The sequence below is a fragment of the Pipra filicauda genome, unplaced genomic scaffold (assembly GCF_003945595.2).
Source record: "Pipra filicauda isolate LSUMZ 115617 unplaced genomic scaffold, ASM394559v2 scaffold526_size363937_pilon, whole genome shotgun sequence".
In the NCBI taxonomy this organism is placed as follows: domain Eukaryota; kingdom Metazoa; phylum Chordata; class Aves; order Passeriformes; family Pipridae; genus Pipra; species Pipra filicauda.
This window is the reverse complement of record NW_024104672.1, coordinates 67012-90503: the sequence shown is the minus strand read 5'-3', so window position 1 is coordinate 90503 and position 23492 is coordinate 67012. Positions and strand designations below refer to the sequence as shown.

The following is a 23492-nucleotide window of genomic DNA, read 5'->3' as shown; positions in this document are numbered from 1 at the left end:
AGTTGGGGTTGTTCAGTCTGGAGAAGAGACCTTATAGCACCTTCCAGTACTTAAAGGGGGCTTAAAAAAAGGAGTGAGAGGGACTTTTTATATAGGCAGATAGTGACAGGACAAGAGGGAATGGCTTAAAACTGAAAGAAGGTAGGCTTAGCTTAGATATTTGAAGAAATTATTTACTCATCGTGGTGAGGCACTGGAACAGGTTGCCCAGAGAAGCTGTGGATGTCCCACAGCTGTGGAAGTGTTCAAGGCCAGGTTGGATGGGGCTTTGAGCAACCTGATCTAGTGGAAGGTATCCCTGTCCATGGCAGCAAGTTTGGAATTAGATGATCTTCAAGGTCTCTTCCAACCCAAACCATTCTATGACTCTATGATCCTCAGCTTTAGGTACATGAAAAAGACTACTGGTGTGTTGAAAAGAAACTGTAACATGCACTTGCATTTCCACATTAAATACCCAATGAATCCACTGGATATCATTCAGATATATTCATATCTGAAGCAGTCATTCCCTTCTTTCAGGAAGGTTGTTTTAAGGTTGAACAGCTCTCAAAAACTGTAAGTTCAGCTTTCATGGATGCTTTAGGAAAGTTTTTTTTCTTGGTGAATGAACAGAAATAAGCCATAATGCTGCAAGTCCTTCCTTAATTCTGTAATTGTCTCTACAGTATAGGCTTGCATTGATATTATTCCTTTTCTAAACAGATCTACAAAGTAATCTCTTCCCAGTTATGAAGGCCTAAAGCATTTGCCAACATAGCAGAAATCATGTCTCCCATAAAAAATGGCTTCTCAGTTTCAGTTGGCTTCATTACATTACATTAATTACCTCAACTGCCTACAGAGCTGTAAGAATCTCCAACTTACTGAGTGCAAGTCCATTAAAAAAATTTATTAGCTTTTCTCAGATTAAAAAAACCCACAACAAACCAAAACAAACAAACCAAAACAAAACAAAAAAACCCAACAAAACCAACAAAACAAAACAAAACAAAAACAAACAAACAAAAAAAACCAAACAAAAAAAACCAAACAAAAAAAAAAAAAAAAAAAAAAAACCAGCCATGAAAATAAGGGAATAAATTCCATAAACCCTCAATGGAAATCCATGTTTTAGTGAGCATAAAAACCCATCACAGAGCACGGCTACACAACACTGCCAAAAGGTCTTGTCATCTTTCATGTCAATTCAGAAGATCAGGTTCCCATTTGAGTTCTACTCTCTCCAGGAGAAAGCATTGCAAGAAAACTCTGACTACCCCCACGTTCTCTCCTAACCAGTTTTCAGTATGCCCAGCACATCAGAAGATGGGAACCTGTGAAGCAGGTTCAAGAACAAACAGTGTGAACTTCATGTATTTTCAAACCACCAGGGAACAAATAACAGTGTTCGGCTGGACCTAAGGAATGAAAACAATTATGATGAGGAATTAAAAGTAGTATCTAAAATAAGAGCTGAATACATCTAAGAGGACAACAACAACAAAAAAAAGAGTAACATCATTCTAGATATTTCAGTGCTTCTGAGCAGTTACTCAGGTATGTGTTTGCTCATGTCAGAGGCAAAGGTAAAAGAGCTTTCTAATCCTATGCAAGGAGAAATTGACATACCTGCATTGCTACAACCTTGCCTTTGCTTTTGGGACTGAGGGACCACTCATAGCTGACAATTTCATGGTCGTCACTGCTTTGGTTTCCATTTAGCGTGATGAAGTTCTGGGGCAAGGTGACTGCCTGATTAGGTCCTGCATTAGCAATAGGTGGGTAATCCACTGGTTTGTTGACAGTCAGAAAAGCAATGGTGGAGTTGGCTGCTCCATCTGAATCAATCACTGTGAGTCTATAATAGAAAACCAGTATCTGTTAAGATGGACTTCTGCCAAGATCTAAATTCAAAGACTTATTTTTTCTGGTAGTTTTTCAAACACTACATAAACCAGAGACACTGATTAGATGATACAAACTTCTCCTTCAGACACACTCAATCCTCAACTAAGATAGGAAAGATTCAGAAAACTGTTCACAAACAGAGCTTTCAACATTTGGGGAAAAAAAAAAAAGCCTAGCTATTCTGGATCCCAGATGAAACCCTCTGCCTGCAGTCAATGGCAGCTTCACCAATTTCAAACAGATTTCACTGCAAACTCTTTTAAAAATGTACTCAGTAAAAACCAGGGATTTCATTCATCAGCCATAGTGAAAGAGTCCCTGTCAACATCTATAGCTAGAACTGCTTTGGATTTTCAAAAGCTCTACTTATAGCACAGCAGTAGATCCTAACTTCTTATTTCTTCGTGGCACACTATTACTAACTTTAATAGAGCTTAATATCAATGTCAAGTCACAAAACTAAAAAAGTACAGGGTTTAAAAAAATCCAGACATTACTGCCTCTCAGAAACACAAAACCAAATCATCTTAAAATGAGACCGTTGCAGACACTTGAAGGGGATGAAACCTGCCCTCCACAGTGCAGTAACTGACTAATCTCTAATCCTCCTCTGTTGTGAAAACTGCAGACAGGTGACCACATGGAAGGGAACCTGGGTGGGAACAAAACTAGTGCTCATTAGTTCTGTCATTAGGGAACACATACTTTTTGCAATGGGTGCACATCCATGCATATCAAGAGAACTGGATTTTATTGACCAGCTAATTTCTTGTCAACTAGAACATACTGCTCTAGTCAGCCTCCCTCAAGGGTGCAGAGATATAACAATTAATTTCTTAATTTCTTAGGTTTGGAACACACTTAAAAGTATTACTTGCAAGAAAGCTCTTTTTTAATATGGAAAAAAATTCACACTAATTTCTGCTACTGTACAATATGGAATAATTCCAGTAAAGAACACAGAATGAAAGTAGAAGCTATAGAACTTTTGGTGAAGCTTATGCAAACCACCACATTTAATGTATACGTATGATGGCTTCGACATTCTGCTGATGCTTCACTGATATACAATGTATTGACTGGTAGCCAAAGAACACAAGCTGGGTAAGTGGGAAGTCTGCCTGCCTCCGTGAAGACTAGGCTTTAAGTTAAAAAGTTCAGAAAAGCGACTTAGATTTTCATTAAGCACCCCAAACCACAAACATTGCTTCCATTGTCTGGACAAAACCCAGCTTCAGCAGTGCATAAATAGAGGAAACCAGTAGCAGAGCAAAGGCTTTTATGAAGAACAGAATAAGTCTCAGTAAAATCAGCATATAACAATGTCTTGTGAGGATCAGTCTGCCAATATTATTCTGTCTGCCACCACCCTTCAGGGGATGACTTTGACACCCTGACTGCATAATTTCATCTCAGGGCACTAGCTATCTTCTAAGCTGGGGAAAAAAGTAATAAAAAGAGTTTTGTCAGAGTTGTTATTGCTGAAAGTGGGAGGTATTTAATTTACATAACTTTGTGCTAAAAAGTATCACTGTGCTGGTATCACAAAACCACTGCCAAGCACTTTTTAATAAAACTGCTCCCTAAGTCTCTCCTCTGTGCAAAGTGAAGGGTAACAGCATGCAGAAAAAAATGAAGTTTTCTGTTTGAGGAGGTAGATGTAAGCACAAAGGGAAACAAACATTTAGCTGACATCACAGAAATAATTAAAGCCCCAAAGGAAAGCATCTGTGCAGGTACCTGAAAGTGTAGTTTCCAGGAACAAGGTTAGACAAGTGCAAGACAGGTGTGTCAGCAGATGCCTTCTGCTCTCGCAAGGGACCTTTAATTTCTTCCCAGTGGTAACTCACTATCTTCATATCATCTATACTTTCTACATTCATTAAAGAAAAACATATCAGTTTCTTGTAGCAATTGCTGAAATGAATGCTAAAGTCTTTCATGCACTCATCTCTTACTGGTTTTCTACACCTGTCTCTTCAAGTACATTTGAAAAGGCTTCATACACCACAGATTCCAAGTTACCTTTGGTATAATTTTTTGAAACAATTTTTCATACACATGGATAAAAAAAAAAATTCAGTCTCAGACTGCACATTCCAACTTGTCTACTCTCAGTAACTATGAATATAATTACAACATTTCATCACACCCTATGTGACAGCTCTCTACCAAGGCCTCAGCTGCAGTGGCACAGAAGAAGCTGTAAGAGCAGCTGCTGTTTGGATGCAGCAGCCCCTGACACATTGCATCTCAATCTCCAAGTGGAAGGTTGCATTTCATAATTTTTTAAATTTATTAAAATAATTTAAAACTGGACTCAAATCTCCAAAATAAATCATGATTTATCAGAAAACTTCTGAGAAGAGTGAGAAGAAGCAATTCCACTTACAACTGACAAACAATAATGTCGTAACTGTATATTAAAAATACAGGATATAAACACAGGAGGGTCCAGTACGTACGACTGCCATCGATGAAGGTGGAAGTTGTAGGCAAAGAAACTTCTTGCACTTTGGGGGAAGCAACAGCGACAGGCGGCTGGTTGACTCTGAGGGCTGTGAGACAGACAGGGGGGAAGAAAAAAAAATATGAGTGAGAGCCCAGGCAAAACTAATGTTAAGTCTACAGATCAATAGTCCCCAGTGATTAAATCCAGATCAGACAGCTTTGCAGCAGCATCTGCTGTCCTTTTTGGACAAGGGAGAGAAAAGGTTACTGAATAGCAGTGTGCTGACACAGCAGTCTTCCACTGCAGCTGCTTCTAACTGGTATAATTCAGATCAGACCCATGCACTGTAATTTGTAGATAGAGCCAGATCAGTGCCTAATTGCTGTACTGGAGAAGGAATCATAAAAGGGGACATGATGCTATCTCGGGCTTTGCCTGAGGAGGGTGAAAGACCAGAAAGCACTTAAACATAGTGAGCGAGCTCCTTAGCTCTACTTCCTTAGAACCCTTTATAGACATCAAGACACGAAACATGTCAGCATGACTGGACTGCCAGATGTCCTTGACAAACAGTAACAGGTATGTATGAGGAGATAAGCATGCTGTACAACTACTTGTGTTGAAAAAATTAATTATTTCAGCCAACTGACTTACCTGGTTTGACTGTGACATTTACAAAACCTTCACCAAAGGCATTTACACCAGAAACTGTCACTTTGAAGGCGTAAAGTCCCACTGATAACTGAGACAAACACAAAACAAATTGGGTTACATATTGAATTATCCAAAAGCAGTATGCATAAATCTGACAATCATATTGTAAATGGAGAAAAATCTGGATATCTGAATTCTCAAGCTACTTTTATAAACACATACACAAAAGACCACTAGTCACTGCCTGGAAGTGGGGAATATGAAGCAAACACTTAGGAATTTTTTCTCTATTTAGAAAATTATTAGAGCACGCTAGAAAAGACACTTCTAATCTTGCATAGATTTGGTGACACGCACAGGTGAAGACATTCCAGATGACTTGAGGTCATTTGAACTCCTTGAATCAAGGTGCCTTTCCCCACAGATTACAATTCTGTGAAAGGACCACACAGATACAATGAGCCTGAGCTTACAGCTCACTTACATGAGAGAGCTTCAAAGTCTGGCTGTGCCTGTGCTCCATTTCACCACCGTAGTCAGCAGGGTGGCTGATAAGGCTCCACTCATAGGTGTAAGCTGTTTCTAAGAGCAACAACACAGTGTAAGAGTAATCAGTTCTGCCTTCAAGATAAGAAAACAAAAGAAATCAAGTTCACCATCCATCAGATGAAATGCTAAAGTAGGAAATCATGACTGCTGCTCTTTAAGCCTTCAAAATGAAGCAGTATGAATCCATGTTGAATATCCAGTGTCTTGCAACTTGGTAAAGCAGCAAGGATGTAATGGACTTCACAAATAATCTTCTTCACAAAAACGAGCTTCACATGAAGTAAACGTGTTTTACACAGCTGCCTATGAAATATGTATTAATTGCTGCTGTAATTCAAAAGCTGGCAGTTTTAAGGTAAATGTTGCATTCAAAACTTACTTTCCCCACTTCCCTCCCATTTTACAGCAAGATGCTATAAACTGGGCCACATCATCTTTTAGCAGAAACTACAGGCTTTTTATTGAACCCTCTTGCTAATGAGTTTAGGTTCTGAAAATAAAAGTCACTTAAAAAAATTCATCCTTAAAATCCAAAGGAGAAAATCCTCTCTGCAGTTGGAGCCACAAAAGAGGTAGTAGTAGGAAATGAGGAAAATTGTTTTATCCTAAGGAGCAGATGTTCACATAACTCAGAACTTGTCTGCATTTACAGGTTGGTAGTGTGTGCATCTCCTTGTATACCAAGGCTATTCAACTCACCTGTAGATGGTGGTGGGACGGCAAAGGCATTCAGTTCAACCTCATTTTTGGGTAACATCACTTGTATGTTATCTCCAGCAGACACAATAAGTTCTTTTACTGTATCTAAGACAGAACAAGTACACTATGTTATAACAGATGGAACTGATATAAATTTAGTATCTTCAAATATTATTTCCAATGGATTAATTAAAATTTGACAAACACTCTATAGGGAACAAGCAAGAATAATTAAAAAAAATTCCTCATACATAGTAAAATAATAATCTATTATACTCATAACTGTGGTTCCCTCATCTTCCACCAAACCAAAGTTTTTCTTCTTCCCCATCTATGAAGTGTCATTTTCCCTACTTCTGTTTTAGAGAAAAGTATTCTGATTATTCTGATTATTCCAGTACATCACAGGTAACATTGCTGTACATAAAGAATGACATATTTTTATCAGTAACTGGATAGAAATGCAGGAATTTAAAAAATACACAGAGAAGACAAAAAGGCTATTTGCACTAGAGCAAATATCATTAAATAAAGTAACATAGCTCATACTAGAACTAAATATCACACTTTCTTTCACCAAGAAACACTGCTTCTATGTTTGTGTGGCACTTGTATGTCATGCTCCAATGTCCATCTCAGTGTCCCTTTTAAAAACTCCACTTGTATAGCAGGGCAAATGAACTGCACACTCAATCCCTTTGCTATCCAGTTCTCGTCTGCGAAAACTCTTTCCTCTTCCAAAAAATGCCTAAGTACACAAATACAGTCCCCAACAGAAACATACTAAAGCACAACTTCAGTAAAGTTCCCATAGACCTGAATTTCAAAGGTTTTAAATGTCTTCCTTTTAATATTGGGGAACCACAGAACAGAGGTTCTCCAAAAGGTAACATTCACGAGTGTATAAACATCCAACTTACAAACTTGGAATAGATGAGCAAGAGGCTACTCAGCAGTGGCAGCTGATGAGCTTAAAAATGGATGAGGTGAAGAGGCCACCCTGGCAGCACACTTTCTGTCACTGCTAGTTAAATGCACCCAAGGCTCCACAACTGATCATAGGAGTTGCCCTAGACACCTGTGGAGTGGAAGTTTGCATTTGGAACTCCACATGAGAGGAGAATAAAATGGCTAGAAGAGGGTGATGACCAAAGCAGAGGAGGAACTGTCATTGGCTAAGAACACATAAACTTGAGGCAATCCCTGTATAAAGCAGTAGCTATGGTGAGATTCATCACAACCTTCCCTTCAGCTTCTTCTTCCAAGCTCCTTTTTGAGTCCTCTTCAACCTCCTCTTGTGAAGGAGGAGGAGGAGCTGCCTAGTCAACAGTCAATGGTAATGATGATCCACTCTCTTGGAGAGGGATCTCTTGTAGCTCATCTTTTCCTGTTACCTTCTACTGCTATCCTGCCTGGTAGTTTGCAATTTGGCAGAGAGTGCCAAGAATGTCCCAAACCAGAACTGCTCTACCAGGAAGCAAAGGGCTTAGCTCTCCATATCCCTCGGTGCATCAGGAGTGCAGAAAAACACACATCTGTGCTTTTCTGTTTCTTGTACCCTTCTAACCCTTTGTCAGAGTGCCCAGGGAAAACTCAGCAGGAGAGAGGAGACACTAACATACACACAGAATTTAACACAGCTACAGGGGACGTAGTGGTTAAACATCCTTTTCAAAATAAAAACTTTTGCTCTGCAGTTGGAAGTGTGATAAGCCTCCTTGCAGTTCTGAAACTGCAGCAAAACTTTCTTTTCCCAGGATGAGGAGGCCATATTCTCCCCTGCTAAGGGCTAGGCTTCTCCTCTACTAAGGGCTGAGCTTCCTCAGGTCCCACCTATGCTGCTGCATGTTATCTGACAACTATACATAGTGGGAAGCCTACTGGAGAGTTTCTGAGAGGGATCAATGTTCTGAAGTCACACAAAAATAACTGTATGGCTAGAAGAGACTATTCTGAAACTTCAGAAAGTCTCAGGTATTGCTCACCAACTATAAAAATTAACCCATTTAAAAAGAGGGTCTTTATCTCTGCTTTTTACTTTGCTTTATTTGCTTGAGTTGTAATTTCCCATTAATGATGGACTTGGTCAGAGTTTTGCCACAGAAGTAACTGGCTAAAGATCTGGGGTTTGCAGTGTTACCATAGGTCTACAGTCTTAAATTGGGATTATGTACCATTTGGATAAAAAACAAGCTCATACTAACAACGGGGTGGAAACCTAACAGCAGTAAAGCCACTCCCACTCGCAGTCCAACCTGCAGGTACCCCTCAGATCTCCAGCTATGTCAAAACATTACCTGCTTTAGCAGCAGTAGCAGGTGGCGTGAACTGCTGCATGGGCTCAGACGGCACAGTATTAGTGGGAAGTAACATGATCCCACCTTCAGTGACATTCTCTGGGGACACTGTGGGAGTCTGGGTTTTCTCTGACACACCGGGGAAGAAATCCAATTTATTTGAAGAAGAGGAAGGTGTAGCAGCCTGAAAAAATGAATTATAAGGAAAGAGTTGTCATAAGTGAGACATTTTTCACATTTCTAGATTTAGAAGTATGCTGTTTTTCAATAGCATATAGGATGACCCTAGTGACTTATGTTACTAGGAGATTTTATTCATGTACAAAATATTTATGGAATGAGGACTGGTTTTTTTGTTTGTTTTTTTTCCCCAATCAATCTTTTAAGAAATGCTAATAATTTTCCAACTTTCAAATGCTGAACAGCGTAGGCTATAGTAATGAGGTAACCTGAAATACAACTAAGGCTATCAGTTCTCAAAATAAAATAAAAAAAAAATAGTAGGACAGGTCTAAATACAGTCATAAACCTTTAAAAGTCAATGACAGAAAGTCCAAGTGGTATTATTGTCTTCATGCTGTACACACACAAACATAACAGAATCCTTGCCTCTTACTACATCTGCTCAGAACAAACTTGCTCAGCCTTTTTATCTCCTCACCAGTAATAAAACACCCTACATCTCTCCCCTTCAGTCACCAAGCAGTAGTGCTGTTCTCACTGCTCCACCTTGTTAGGAAATCAGAACTGCAGCAAACAATACAGCAAGTTTGGCACAAATAACTCAGCACTGTGTGAGCCTTGCCTCCCAATGACACATAAGTCTCAATGGGGCAACAGTTTTTCCTTAATATACTCGAGACTTATTTCTGATCTCACAACTAGGGAAAAGCATTTTTCCAATTATGGCTGTGTGGGGCACATGAAGACATAACATAGTGCTATTATTTGTACATAATCTATTTACTGAAGAATAGGATTGTGAAGGTTGGTAAAATGTACACTTGTATCACAAACAGCTGAGGCGGAAAGGGACCTCTAGACAGCCTAGTTCAACCCCCTTCCTTAAAGCAGGGTTAGCTACAGCAGGCTGCTCAGGACCAAGTCCAGTTAGGTTATGAGTATCTCCAAGCACAGAGAATACACAACCTCTTTGAAAAATCTGTTCCTGTGTTTGACCATCCTCACAGGAAAAAAGATGGGTTTTAATGTTTAAACGTAATTCCTTTGTATTTCAATTTGTGTCCATTATCTCCACTGGACAGTGCTGAGAAGAGCCTAGCTCCATCTGCTTCACACCTGTCACAGTTATTTATACACATTTGTAAGGTGCCCCTGAACCCTCTCAGTTCAAGGCTGAACTGTCACAGGACTCCATTTCTCTTTGTATTTCAGGTGCTCTGCTTTCACTCTGCAGTTTGCCTCCCCAGGAAATAAGAGCAGTTCGGTCTTGTGGACAGGAGGAAAAGCTCCCTGTTCAGCTAGGAATATGAAAACAATGCCAGGGACTGCTGTTTCCCAACCTGTGAGGAAATAGAGAACATGGAAGTCATCTGCAACTCCATCTCTGCCTTGAACAATGGACAGAGAGAAAAGATCCCTGTGCAGCTGGGAGAGTGAAAGTAGCGTCAGCAACTGTGGCTGACTACCGTGTGAGGATGCTGAGGACCACATCAAGAGTTGCACCTTCAGGTGAATCCATAATGCAGACAATGGAAGCACCTCTCTGGTCACACCTTCAGCCCTGCTCGATATGCAGACAATAAGATCTCTGAGCAGGTGGGACACTGACAGCAGCATCAGGGACTGTAGTTCCCCTGAAGTAGTGCCTTCAGCAGACCAACCCCAGACCCTCAGCAGGAATCTCACCCTTGACAACATTATCATGCACAGTGAGAGCCTCAAGCACATCCTGCCTCCTATCTTGACAAAAGGTCTTCCCTCCAGACAGCTCTCCTTTACATAATCACTTCATTCCACATCTTCCAGAAAGATCTTTACCCCACCTGAGCAAACCAAAGTGTTTCCTTGCCTTTCAAATTTGAGGGAAATCTACTTTTCTGAGCTTCCTCTGGCTTTTTTCCTCTCCTGAACCTTTGGCAATCCATCAGCTGAAAAGCAGCCATCTTGGCTTTATAGGACAGATGGAGACAAAGTCAAACATACTTTTCCAGGGACACTCTATTCTGCAGTGGCACCAAACATCACTTCAGTCAGCAAACCTAGGCAAGCTGCTGCAGTCAGAAAAGGTGCCCTGTGGCACCGTCACATCTGAAGCGGCGTCACAGCCAAAAAGACGGCTTAAACTAAAAACATTAGCAGGCAGCAGACAACTGGGGCAGGGACAATATCAGAAATTGAGTTCTCAGGCAGAACCCATTACTGAGAAATTTGCTGGAGCAGATGCAGAAGGCAAGATTAACCTAAATTCCAGCTTGGGAAGTGAAAGAAAGAAAAGAAGGATTCTTTCTGGGAGTGAGCAGGGTAGATAGTTCTGTTGATATGGGTTTTGTGGGTTGTTTGCTTTTACCCATTTGTACAGCCACTACTGCTTGCAACAAACACACCAATGGTGAGGGCCCACATCCTTCAGTTCTCAGGTTTGACTTGAGTGCACATCTCTTGAGAATTCCAACAGAAGTTGAGAACATCCAACAGAAGTCGAGAAGTTGGGAAAAACAACAACGACGACAACAACAAGCGCCATGCAGTTTCCTGGGGAAGCTCAAAGTTACACTGCAGGCAACAGTATCATGCCAAGAGGGATCCTTTCCCACTTCTGGTCCCTGGCTGACCCCATAGATTGAGTACTCTTTCTCCCTCCCCTCCCCCATCCCATGAATGTGAAGGATAAACCCTACCATGTTTCCTTACTCCATCCTGATCCTGGAGGCAACCCAACATTCCCCCTCAAGGAAACATCTTCCTCAAGTACTCCTAAAGACAAGTGATCAGGACTCTGGAGAGTCAAGGGCTGCTAGTGTTGCACTTCATATGACTGCTTCCCCAGCAGCGATTCCTCCATGTCCCTCTGCACATAAGACTACCACTTAACTGCAGTACCATTTTCTCTTCCTCATTTATCTGCAAAACTTTGTGGAAAGTAGCTCTGTCAGCAGTGAAACTTTGCTGGTCTGCTTGTCCCTGCTTCTCTGCGTTCAGTCACCTGTCTAATGATTTCAAGCAAGTAAGATCCCTACTAATTGTGTAGTTGGGGTGCTGCAAAAAGAGCAAACCACCATACAGTATGACAGGAAGTGCAGATTTCGAGAAAGAAATTTACCTTTTTGGCAGGTAAATCTAAATATTTAAACATCTTTCAGAGGTTTTATACATATCCTAGAGATCAAATCAATGATTTTTAACCAAACAGAACCAAAATAATATATGAACATCTCTGATATTCAACTTCATTCTAGGTCTTAAATATCAATTCTGAAGGCAAGCCAATCAGACATTAAAAGGTTCACCATCATATAAAGTCTGTCAGCCATCTTAAGGTTTCTTAGGTAGAACTTTATGCATTTTGACTGCACCATTATTCCTGCAAATACAATAAGCTCAAGAAGCAAGTCAGGCCTAACCTACTGAACATTTGAAACGCTGCAGCATCAACACAGCAGCTGCTAGAAATTAAGACCTGACAAACCTTACAGACCTTAGCAGATCAGCAGCTAACTGGAAATTTTAAAAAGACAATTAATACTTTACACTTCAGGGATGGGCAGCACTGCAGATTTCTGTTCTGGGCAGCTTGGCAGCATATACTCTGTACAGATTTCTAAATGTATTCATGTTATTGAGCTGCTAGACAGTGACAGTCCATAAGATCACTCTGAAGTCCGATGTAAACCCAACAGTCAGGTTATTCAGTTAAATGACAAAAATTCTCTATCCAAGTCACATACAGAAATCCTTTGCACCTGACTGCATTTATGGCAAGGATGGTCCAAGGGCACAGACTCTGGAGGTCTGTGCTTGTTGGTCTCTCAGTTTAAAATCTGTCTACAGGTCCTCGCTCAAAGAACACAGCACCTGAGGACACTGCATCCTGCTGACTGCTGTGGAGGGAGGGAATTGCATTTTTGCCACGCTGCTCTGTCTGGCTTGTCAAAACAGCTTTGTCTGGAAGCTGCAGAAGGGAGTGTGTCAGCACAGATCTAGGAGATATAGAATTGCAGTGGCAGAATTAAGAGGATCATAGGAATACATTGTATAACATGTAATAAATAGGGCAATATGAGATTTGATAAAAATGTCTGCTTGCTGGAGAAAGAAACATGTAAGAGGGAAATCCTATCACCAGAATTTGTCACAGGCCTTTTTCACCAGGGTCACAAGTAAAGTTCCCAAACCAGAAAAACCTGAAGCCAAAACCTGGAAATTTGTGTTAGCCATACCGGCGGGGTTTGGGTGGCAGAGGACCAGCTGCATGGGTCACCCCTGTGGTTCCAGACAGTTTGGAAATGGATGGAAGCAAACCACCATGCATCAACACTGCAGCCACTCACACATAGTTAAAAAAGGGCCACTGGGGGCAGGGGATAGAGGAGAAGGTGGGGAGATGCACAACAGGAGACATGAGAGGGAACATCTGGAAATGAACACTATTGAGCACAGGGCTTGAGACAGCCTCTTGGAAACAGGCACTTCATGGCACCTCCCAGAGAAGTGAGGCACACAGAGAAGCCCATACCAGACAGATGAAACAAGTAAGAAGGAAGGAACAGCAACAGAAAAGAGAAATAGACAACAAGTGGCAAAAAGGAAACTGCCATGCACTGACTCCACTCTCCCATGCCACCTGTCATCTCACCAAAGGGACTGAATATAAACTGCAGTGAAAAGAAGGGGAGTGGAGACTAGGAAGGGAAGAAAACATGCCCGAAGTTGATTCTGGGGAAGGCCAGGGAAAGGCCTGCTCATCATCTTTTCTCTACAAATGTCTAAATTCAAACGATTCCCACTTGGGAAACAAAGGCTGCACCTTTGCACCTTCTGCTTCTCCAGATTCTTTCTTTACACTAATAGAGCATCTTTAGAGTAATTTCTCCATACATGTCATGACCAGTTTTTAATGCTATCCCATCAACCATCTTCTGCAGCTCTGCTCACAGAGCACTTCCTGATCATCTAACTACAGTTGTCTTACTGGCTCCTCAGCATCACTACCAGTTGGGGATAAAGACTGACCTAGGTTTGGAGTTTTATCCCTTCTGCACTGAAAGAAGTAAGCTCATTCCTCAGCCTTTCTACTGGAATTTCAGTGGCTGTGCTAGCATAATGTTAGCTTAATATAAAGATCACACAAGAATGACTTCTTTGTGTCCCAATAAGAAATAGGGTTTTTTCCATTTCACTTTACAATAAACATCCATCTACATAGTCAGTGCACAAAGAGAAAGAAAAATCTTTCTATTCTGGCTGGGGTAGCAAAATCAAAGTAGAGATTTACAAAGTAGGCTTGACCATATATATTATTACTGCTGCAGGATATGAAATCTCAACTTTCATAAAACAGTAATCACATGATCCCTTAGAGACAGGGAACAAACTTGCTCAGCTCTGCCACATAGTTTAGGTGAATTCAAAGTTTCATGGCTTCTGTAAGGCAGAAGGCACAGTCAGTATAGATCCTGACAAGTGTCTCAAGTTTAGCACAGTGCTAATGGTCTTCCATTTGACAGCAAAATGCAATGGAGGCAAGTTTCAAGTGTTACTGCATGCCCAAAGTGCACAAACATGGTGGTGCACGGAGCTATACCACAGGTTCTTGCTGTGGCTTAATTTCCAGCACATAGCACAGGCAATAACTGAAAAATGCTTGTAAACTATAGTACAGCAGTGGTGGGATGTCCTAAATTTTAACTTTGTAAAAGCAGCTCAGCTATTGCCCTTTGTTAGAACGAACTGCAACACTAGTGCATGACAGAATGTCACTCCAAACTTTCAGTAGGGACAGCATACTTTGGTATTACACTCTTCACATATACACATATGCATGCTAAGAAAAAAACTATTAGGCTCTACCTCTCTCTTCAAAACCCCCATGTTAATTATGCTCATTTCAAGGTATGCATGGTAGAAACTTTTTAAAACAAATCTCCCATCATCAACTCTGCTTGTAGAATGAGTACCCACTTTTCAACTTGCAATAGAACTTGATCTGCTATCAAAAGTTCTTCTATACACATGAAGATGAGTTCTAATCTCTTTTCACTCATGCCAATACACTTCAGACGAACTTAGACAATCATAAAAGTCACAGGCTATCTTGAGCCTAGAGGAAGTGATCCTCAAAAAGCAACCTGCTCTCATGGACAATCTCCCTTGGGAGTCTTCCAAACAGATCCCACAACAGGCCAAAGACTGCTCTACTAAAGCCCATGGTTGTGACCCTGCTTTCTAACTTATTCCTGCTACTCTTAAGAGCCTCCACCTCACAGCCATATCCCTAACAAATCCCTCCTTGCCTGCAAGGGTGAGGTCCAGCAGAGTCTCTCTCCTCAGTTCCTCAATGACCTCTGATAACTTCTTGAAGTTATCATCAACATCCTCCAGAAACCTCCTTCATTGCTTGTGCCCTGCTCTCTTGCCCTCCCAGTAGGTATTTGGATGGCTTAAATCCTCCCTGAGGACCAGGGCTGTTAATATGAGGCTCCTCCCAGTTGCCTTAAGTCTTTATCTTCTTCTTCCTGACCAGGCGGTCTGGGGCAGACATGCACCCTCATGTTGCCCACAGCAGTTGGCCTGACCCATATAAACTCCTGACTAGTTCATTGCCACCTCTAGGCAGAGGTCTTGGAGAGAGGTCCTCTCCCGAGCACATGCTGGAGGGGTGCATCACCCCTCTGTGATCGTGAGCAGACTGGGGCAAAAACCCAAGGCACCCTTTGATCAAGAACAGCGGACAGAGCTTGTGAGAAGCTGCTAGAGGCTCCAGCCTCTGCTAGCTTTCCCCTCCCAGCTACAACAACCACCCATTTTCCTCATAACACTCCCAGATAACCCCCAAAACCAGTTCTTAAAACATCTAGAAGATCTCAAAGCAGAGCCTAGAAACTGCCACACCCTTAGGCTGCAATGGTATCCAAGTTAGACAGTATATATAGACTTGCTGTTCTCCTCACATACTTTTGCCATTTCAGTCATTCCGTCCAAGAATCTCAGTTGTCACAGATTTCATGCAACTTTCTTATTAACTTGTATTTTTCTTCCCTACAGTAATGTCAATAAATTACAATTTTTACAGCAAGTGACAAGTAGGTGCTGGTTACAAAATCTGGTGGAATTTAGAGCAAGTCAGCTAATACTGCTTAATTTCCTCTTTCTGGCAGGAGTGTCAAACCCAGGGAATGTTGAATTTATAGCCTGTTTCAACTTTTCAACTGATCTTAAGAAACCAGGGCCCCTTTAGACTCAACTGATCAAACTGGTTGGCATAAATAGAGAACAGGTCCATCTTACTTAAGTATATAGATTAGATTTTAAGTATGTAATTTACTTTTCTTATTGTCACATATAAGTTCTTATTGAACTTATGTTTACTGGTCTTGGCCTTTGAATACTAGAGGATCCACTAGTATTGCTCTGCTAACTTCCAATGAGTCACCATGGGTCAGAAGTGAAGACAACTGTAACACTATTACATCAGGTTCCAAGTTCACTCATTTGTACACTTCCAAGGAAACCTCACAGTGCCCCAAAAGGAGCTCTGCTCCTTATCATCTGATTTAAAAAAAAAAATCCTTTGGTGATTTATCTGCCTATTAAGACAATCCTCTTCCCTTCAGCCTTTTCTACACTGTAACAGGACTGTTAAGTCATTTGAGTATTGTAATATTACAAAGCAATTATCTCAGATTTTCAAAGATTTGAAAAACAAAACAGTTGCCAAGTAGCCTCACTATACTCTGCCTGCTGAGGGGCAAACATACCTCTTTTTGCAAAGCATCATCAGGTTGTGCAAGAAGTTGAACAGCTGCTTCCCTTTCAAATGTCTTCCCAGGGAATGGTGTAATCTCCAGGAGGGATGACAACCTGTCTGTGGAGTGTTCAGCGACAGAGTTCAATTCAGAGACGTTTTTATTTGAAAGGCTTTCCACCTTCACAGCCTCCCCTTTCTTTTCAGCAAAGTCTTCCTGGTTATCTCCGTCATCACTTGTGGAAGCATTGAAGCCATTTTCACCTGCCATCATCAGGCCCCAGTCAGCATAATCTGTGCTCTCCTTCTGCTCATGTTTGATGCCCATCTGAAATGGGTCCTCCTCCAACTCTTTATAATCATCAATGTATTCAGGTATCTCCTCAAGGCTGGGATCTTTGCCAAGCAGAGACAGCTTCTTCAGGCTACTCACTTCCTCAGATGGCTCATTCTGGTGTCCCAGAGAGTGGACCATGCTTGGGATCACTTGCCCAAATCCTAGCAGCGAGGCTCGCCTCTGAGAAGGCCTCAGCACAAAAGTAAGATAGGACTTCACAGTTTCAATTTTTTTAGGTTTACAATTCTCTTCCTGTTGGCAGTTCACGATGTAACAACGTTGTTCAAACATCCAGGACAAGTCACAACCAGAGAGGTCACAACAAGCTGCGATGCAGTCGGACACTGACATGGCATGAGGAACTCGCATAATTTTAGTGGTTTCTAAGTTGGGAGATATTACTGCACCTGAGTACGTGGCTCCTTCTCTGCACTGCTCACAACTGGAACCTGAAACAACACCACGAACATAAGGCACAGCACTACAACCAAGCCACAATATAGTTTACTGTGACTATAAATGGCTTATCACAGAAAACAAGATAAAGACAGGTGGTACTTTGGTTAAAAAAGCTCATTTTCTTTCACTAACATCACCGCTCCCTTTTTTTCATCATATCCCTTTGCAGTAGTATTTGTACTTTGGAGGATTTTTCAGCATAGGATCTTGATATGTTTTGCAAATGTACCTTTTACTCCTGTGTTACAAATACAAATACATAGAGAGGAAAATGAGTTGCCAACACTAAAAACAAGAACAAAGCAGGGAACACACAGAAAAAAAATAAATCACGGAATACCTTCATTACCCCTACAGCATAGTAAGCAAAATACATTTTAAAAAAAAACTTAAATAAGATGCTGTAGAATGTCATTGTTTCATTTGAGGTAGAAGGCAGCAAAAATCTACACAGGAGAAAGATTTGTCATCTCATCTGAACTTCATGAAGAGTTCCTCACTCCAACATAATTGCTGGGCTTCATACAAAAGCTGGATAAATTCTCAAACTTTTGCTGCTTTACCCAACAGTTCACGTGAAATCCCAACAGCTTGCTTCAGTATGGAGCACCTTTCCTTCGTTCGTAGTGAAGTTGAAACCTTTTAGAATGACATCAGAATTAATTTCATAGCACATCACAGACTGAGTGCGAAGTGTTCAAAACAAGTACGAATCGACATCCTGCATATCTTAGTCAATTTTTAACATCTTGTCTAGGTGGATTTTTTTCCCCTGGTTATAATTGCTCTTCAGAACTCCTGTCTCTAAAATGCAACTTGAAAAATCTGATCATGCTTCAAGAAACAGTTGAGCAAAACCAGGACATTCTTCTTCTCGTTTTCAACTAGACTTGCTAACTCAACAAATTAAAACAAACATATCACCATTGTGGAGCTAACAGTAACGAAAGACAAAGTTGACTCTGTCTGCTTTGTATTTCTGTTAATGTCATTAACAGTTGAGTTCTGGCAACAGAAACCTCATTATTCACAATAGTATAGGGCAGTAGAAAAAGAAAAAGGCAGCTTGACTAATGAGCTGAGGGGTAGGAAAATGAAATCAAGGAGTAGGAGTAGGCTGGCCATAGGGGGTAGGTCTCCATGAGCCTTGGAGATGCAGGGATTCTCCTACACATGTGCTGTGTCCAGCACCACACTACAGTTCCCACCACATCTTCTGGGCTAAACTGGAGCACCGTCCTTCACAAGTCGTTAACACAGCTACTGAAATACCTGTGAGGCATCACGTTGCCTGGGATGAATGTAAGCTTGCAAAGTAAGTTAAGTTCAGCGCAAAAAAATAACAAAACCAAAAAAACCAACAACCAAAAAAATTGTATTGCATACTGAGGGATAGAGTGGACAAAACATTATGTTGGTTTGCAGAGCTGGCTGTGGAGAGTGAGGAAAAACATGAAACAAAACCAAATTTTAAAAAAGATTGATGACTTGCAAATAGATATAGTTGAATAAGAAGATGACAAAAAGGATAAAGAGCTTCAAGTACCATTTTTTGACTCTAGCTGCTCCTTCACACAGAACTGGGATGCTGTCTCCTCTTCCACTTTACACTTCCAGTGAAAAAGTCTATCCAGGGCAACATGCACTTGAAACCTATCCTGCTCTAACAGCCTAGATATGTAGTACCTTTATGTGTACCCGGGTGATGCTCAAGATTTGTGCAGTTTTTTCTTTCACATTGCATATAAACTTTTTCTCTACATTCCCTCTTACCTCCAAGAATGTAAGACCCTGGCAGAGAATCTGAATTGTCATCACAAGTCTTTCCTTTAAGTTGTCTGCACAACAAGGGAGCCAGAAGAGCTCTGGATTAAAATGGAGTATAGGAGTCAGGCAGCCCATTCAACCATTCTGTCCTTTTGCAACCATATCAATTTAGTTAATCCTGTAAGTCAGTGGAGGGGTGAGAAACAGGCCTTTAAAAGGGTAAAACAGGAACGTAATTCTGTGCAAATGTGCAATATTGAGTCAGTAACAATCAATACTTCAGGAACAGGACTATTAATATGGGCCAGAAAAACTCCTTTGAGGACTGTTTTCATCCCCTCCCCTTCTCTATTTCATCCCTGAAGGAGAAAATGACCAACCTGTTCAAACAAATTTGAAAGTTCATTATTTATTTGTTCAGAAAAGAATGACCAACAATTCTTGTCTTAGAGACAGGCTTATGCAAGTGGGATACTCCACAGCTCTAACCTCAGGACACACTTCAAGTCCTCAATGAGGTTCAAATCTCTCTGCCACTTTCAGTTTGATACATTAGTTACCACACTGCAGAGTCGACCTCCCTCAAAATTAATGGTGCTCCATTAGCCATTGTGAGAAACAAGGTCAGTACATTCCTAAAATAATTAAACACTTGGAACCTAAATCTCACAAGCAAGCAACCTAATCACAGGTCTTAGCTACCTGCTTTTTCAAATGTCAGAAGGCCTTGGTTTCATCCCAATAAAGAATGGAAAAAACATTAAACTTCTGAATTTCTGTACAGTGAGAAAATTATTTCCCTGACAACTCTAAATTAAATCTAACAGTGCAATCCAAATCTCAAAGTAATGAAAGTTTCATCTCTTGCTTCAGCTAGTCTTATACCTGAGCTGGAATGTAGCAACAGGTACGCAAGAAAGGATGAATTTAGCAGGCTATTTCAACCTCACACTAGGTGTGTGTACATTAGTTGTCTTCACATGGAAAATACATCTACTTAGAGTGAGCTTAATCTGATCTCTAATTTCATATTCCCCTTCATCCCATCCAATCTCCAGTCTGCAATGGGCTCAAATAGGGGTAGGGAAGTCTCCTTTTACATAAAAATTACTGAAAGTGTGCCACGTGAAAGGTCACATAGTAAAATTTGTGTCTGCTACACTATTACCTGCTGTGAGAGGTCATAGAACAGCTATTTTCCTTGTTAACTGAACTCAAGACATTAAAACACTGTTCTACTCTGACCACTAAGAGCAAAAAAACTAGCATCACGCAATACTGTTTGCCTCTGAAGTACTCATTCAAGTTACCAATAGAAAGACTGCTTCCCTTTATTACAAGCCCTGAAAACCCTCTGGAGCATGAGCCAAAAGCCTAGAAGTTCTGAAAGTGTTCTCCTTCCTTTTAGCTGTACCGTTATGTCTGCAGTAGGACAACACCGACATATCCAAAGACCTAGTCAGGCAAGTCAATTACCCTTAAAAAGCCAACCCATACCCCCCACTAAAACCCTGTTAAACAGTCACACGGTGGAATAGAGTTTCACTCTACAGAGATTCCTTCCTTTAATGACGGAACGTCCACACCCTTCGAGCTGCATGCTACCACTCCTTCACACCTTGGTGTATGAGTCTGTTGATGTCAAGAGCCCAACAGGAACACCGCTGTTCCTCTGTCACAGCTGGCTGGAGACCTTTCCTCAAGTGGACATGGAAACTAACTGCCAAACCTAACAGATGCTCTCCCCCATGCTCACACAACCATGAGCACTTGAATGATTTGGTAGCAAATATTCTTTAGTCAGTAAGTAGCAAATTGTGACACTGTACTAACACCAGGTTCATCACGGCTAATCACCCCAGTATTGAAACCCTGCAAAGACAGAACTGCTCTATTTGTTTTCCCCAGCAGCAAGCAGTCCAACAAGAAGCAGAAAGAAGGGGCAAGAGGGAACGTGCAATAGAGAAGAGCTCAGATTCAGACTTTGCACCAAGAAAAGTGACATTTGATCAGAATCACTTCCCATTACCTTCTTGCTGGCAGCACAGCACTGAGAGGGAGGTCATAAATCTTACAGCTGGACTGCATGGAGTTAGAAGCAGGAGACTAAAGTGCACAACACCTGCGAGTGAAATTACCTGCCAATCCCTCTTCGAATTTTTGTTGGAGTGGATAATCTCAGAACAAAGCACACAATGTGCACACATAAAGTATGAGAAAACTGAGAGTCAGACATAAGAACTCTTATATTTGCAGAAATGCATTTCAATAGCAGTATTTGCAAGGTCTGCCTCAAATACCAAATTAGAACATGCCTGCTCAAGATGAGAGCTAGACTGAATTGATTCCGAGGTATTGGATTCCCAGTTGCAAAGTAAACTGTTGGTTCTGTGCTGGAAAGCAATGTCTTCTATAGCAATGTCTTCTATCTCTCATAAGGAAAAAAAGTTCTTTTCTTTTATACATTAGCATAAAAATAATAATTAATGGTCAGAATAATTTAAATGTATTTCAATATAAGCTGATTTCACAAATGAATGGATACAAGACAGTGAAATGAGATTATAAGCATTATAAGGAATGTCTATATGGCTAAATTAGGAGCTGCATCCACAGGTTTTGGAAGCAAATCTTCCAAAATGCATAAGATGGTAAGTGACAGAGGCATGATACACACTAATACCTATCGCCACATCCAGCTCAAGCATCCCAAGAGGCACAAACATTAGTCAGTGATGGATATCTGCATCCATTAGGTGATCTGCCTACCGTTCTAGCTTTGTTTTTCATTGTTTTATGTGCAAGGTTTTGGGAGTTGGGGGGGGAAAACAGACTGCAGGGATGGCTTCTGCGAGAAGACACCAGAAGCTGCCCCATGTCAGGACAGAGCCAGTTACAAAACAGACCCACAACTGGCCAAGGCTGACCCATTTAGGGATGGTGACAGCTTCTCTGTGATAATGTATTTAGTAAGGGATAAAAAACCTGGCACAACAGCAGCAGGCAGGAGAGAAGAGCAAGAAAACATGAGAAAAACCATCCTGTATACACAAAGGTCAGTGAAGAAGGGGGAGGAGGTGCTCCAGGTACCAGTGCAGGGATTCTCCTGCGGCCTGCGGTGAAGACCAAGCACGTTGTCCTCCTGCAGTCCATGGACATCCACAATGAAGCAGATATCTACCCTTCAGCCTGTGAAGGACTCCACCTCAGAGCAGGTGGATAAGCTCTGAAGGAAGTTGTGAACCCACAGAGAATCCAGACTGGAATAGGATCCTGGCCTGAACTGCAACCCCATGAAGAGGAGCCCACACAGAAACACATTTTCCAGCAGGATCTGTGGCCCCAAAGGGGATCCACACTGGAGCAACCTGTTCCCAAAGGATTTTCCTGTGGAAAGGACCCATGCTGAGCACTTCTTCAAGAATTTGAGCCCATGGGAAAGACTGTATGCTGGAGCAGGGAAAGAGCATGAGGAGAAAGGAGTGAAAGAGATGAAGCACTATGAACAGACTGCAACCCTCATTCCTCATGCCCTGAGCCTCTAAGGGGAAGAAGACAGAAGAACTGAAAGTGAAGTTGAGTCCAGGAAGAAGGAAGAGGTGAGGGGAAGGTGTCTTTACATTAGTTCTTTGTCTCAGTTTAAGGAGACTGAAGTGTTTTGTTAAGGAGGATGAGTTATGAGGTAGACCAAACTCCTCTCTCTCAGCAATTGTAAATCCGAAATTAAGAGGCTCCAATCGAAGAAGTATGGAAAAGGAAGAAATAACAACCCTTTATTAAAGAATATATGTATATTGGCAAAACCAGCAAAAGAACACAAAAACAACTAAACAATAATCCTGTACCCAAAAGTCCCCTTCAAAAAGGAAACAGTTCAGTACTTTCTGCCTTTTGGTGCAATTCCAACCATGGTCAGCAGTGGGCGCTGTTGGATCACTGGAGGAGCAGAGCCTGCAGTGCTCTGTGTTGGTCAGCAGAGGGCGCTGTTGGGCTCTGGCAGTCGCTGTTTCAGGCCCTGGTGCATGGGAGAAGCCGACAATGGAGACTTCCCCCCCCCCATGAGGAGGTGAAGGGGAAAAAAGGGGAAAAGGAGGGCGAGTTCTCTCCCACGAAATTCACGATGTCTGCAGCTGGCTGTGGTCGGGACTCCCCCCTTTCCTTGCCGAGCACAAACTCTCCGATAAAATCTGAGCAGGTCCGGCTGGCGACAGAGCAGACCGCAGGCAAGCCGAGGCCGGAGAACAGCCAGATGACCAGGTTGAGAGCAAAAACGGCCTCAGAGCTTTTCCAGCACACACCTTGCCCCCGTTAGGGCAAAACATGAAGTGTCTCCCATTTGCAAGGAGAGGAGAAGAAAAACTCCTTCCCCCTCCCTGCAGTTTTGGAAGGGCCATCAACCTGGAATGCAGGTCTGCCAGCTAGTTCTTTTGTACAGTCAATTACCCCTTCCCCCTCCTCATTCAA

At 41.6% G+C, this 23492-nt stretch overlaps 1 protein-coding gene across 7 annotated transcripts in view; it reads right to left on the bottom strand.

Annotated features, from left to right (window-relative positions):
* KIAA0319 (KIAA0319 ortholog) overlaps positions 1-23492 on the bottom strand; it is a 58252-nt gene that overhangs the window by 19847 nt on the left and 14913 nt on the right. For all 7 annotated transcript variants that reach the window (XR_003543197.2, XM_027734139.2, XM_027734140.2 and 4 more), the window contains 8 exons: positions 16479-17251; positions 8542-8725; positions 6245-6349; positions 5481-5578; positions 4997-5084; positions 4356-4448; positions 3631-3763; positions 1612-1840 (listed from right to left, as the gene is read on the bottom strand). Coding sequence is in view for 6 of the 7 variants with exons in the window: in XM_027734139.2 (XP_027589940.2) it covers positions 1612-1840; positions 3631-3763; positions 4356-4448; positions 4997-5084; positions 5481-5578; positions 6245-6349; positions 8542-8725; positions 16479-17251 (1703 nt within the window). In the remaining variant the exon portion in view is untranslated. The remainder of the gene's footprint in view (positions 1-1611; positions 1841-3630; positions 3764-4355; positions 4449-4996; positions 5085-5480; positions 5579-6244; positions 6350-8541; positions 8726-16478; positions 17252-23492) is intronic.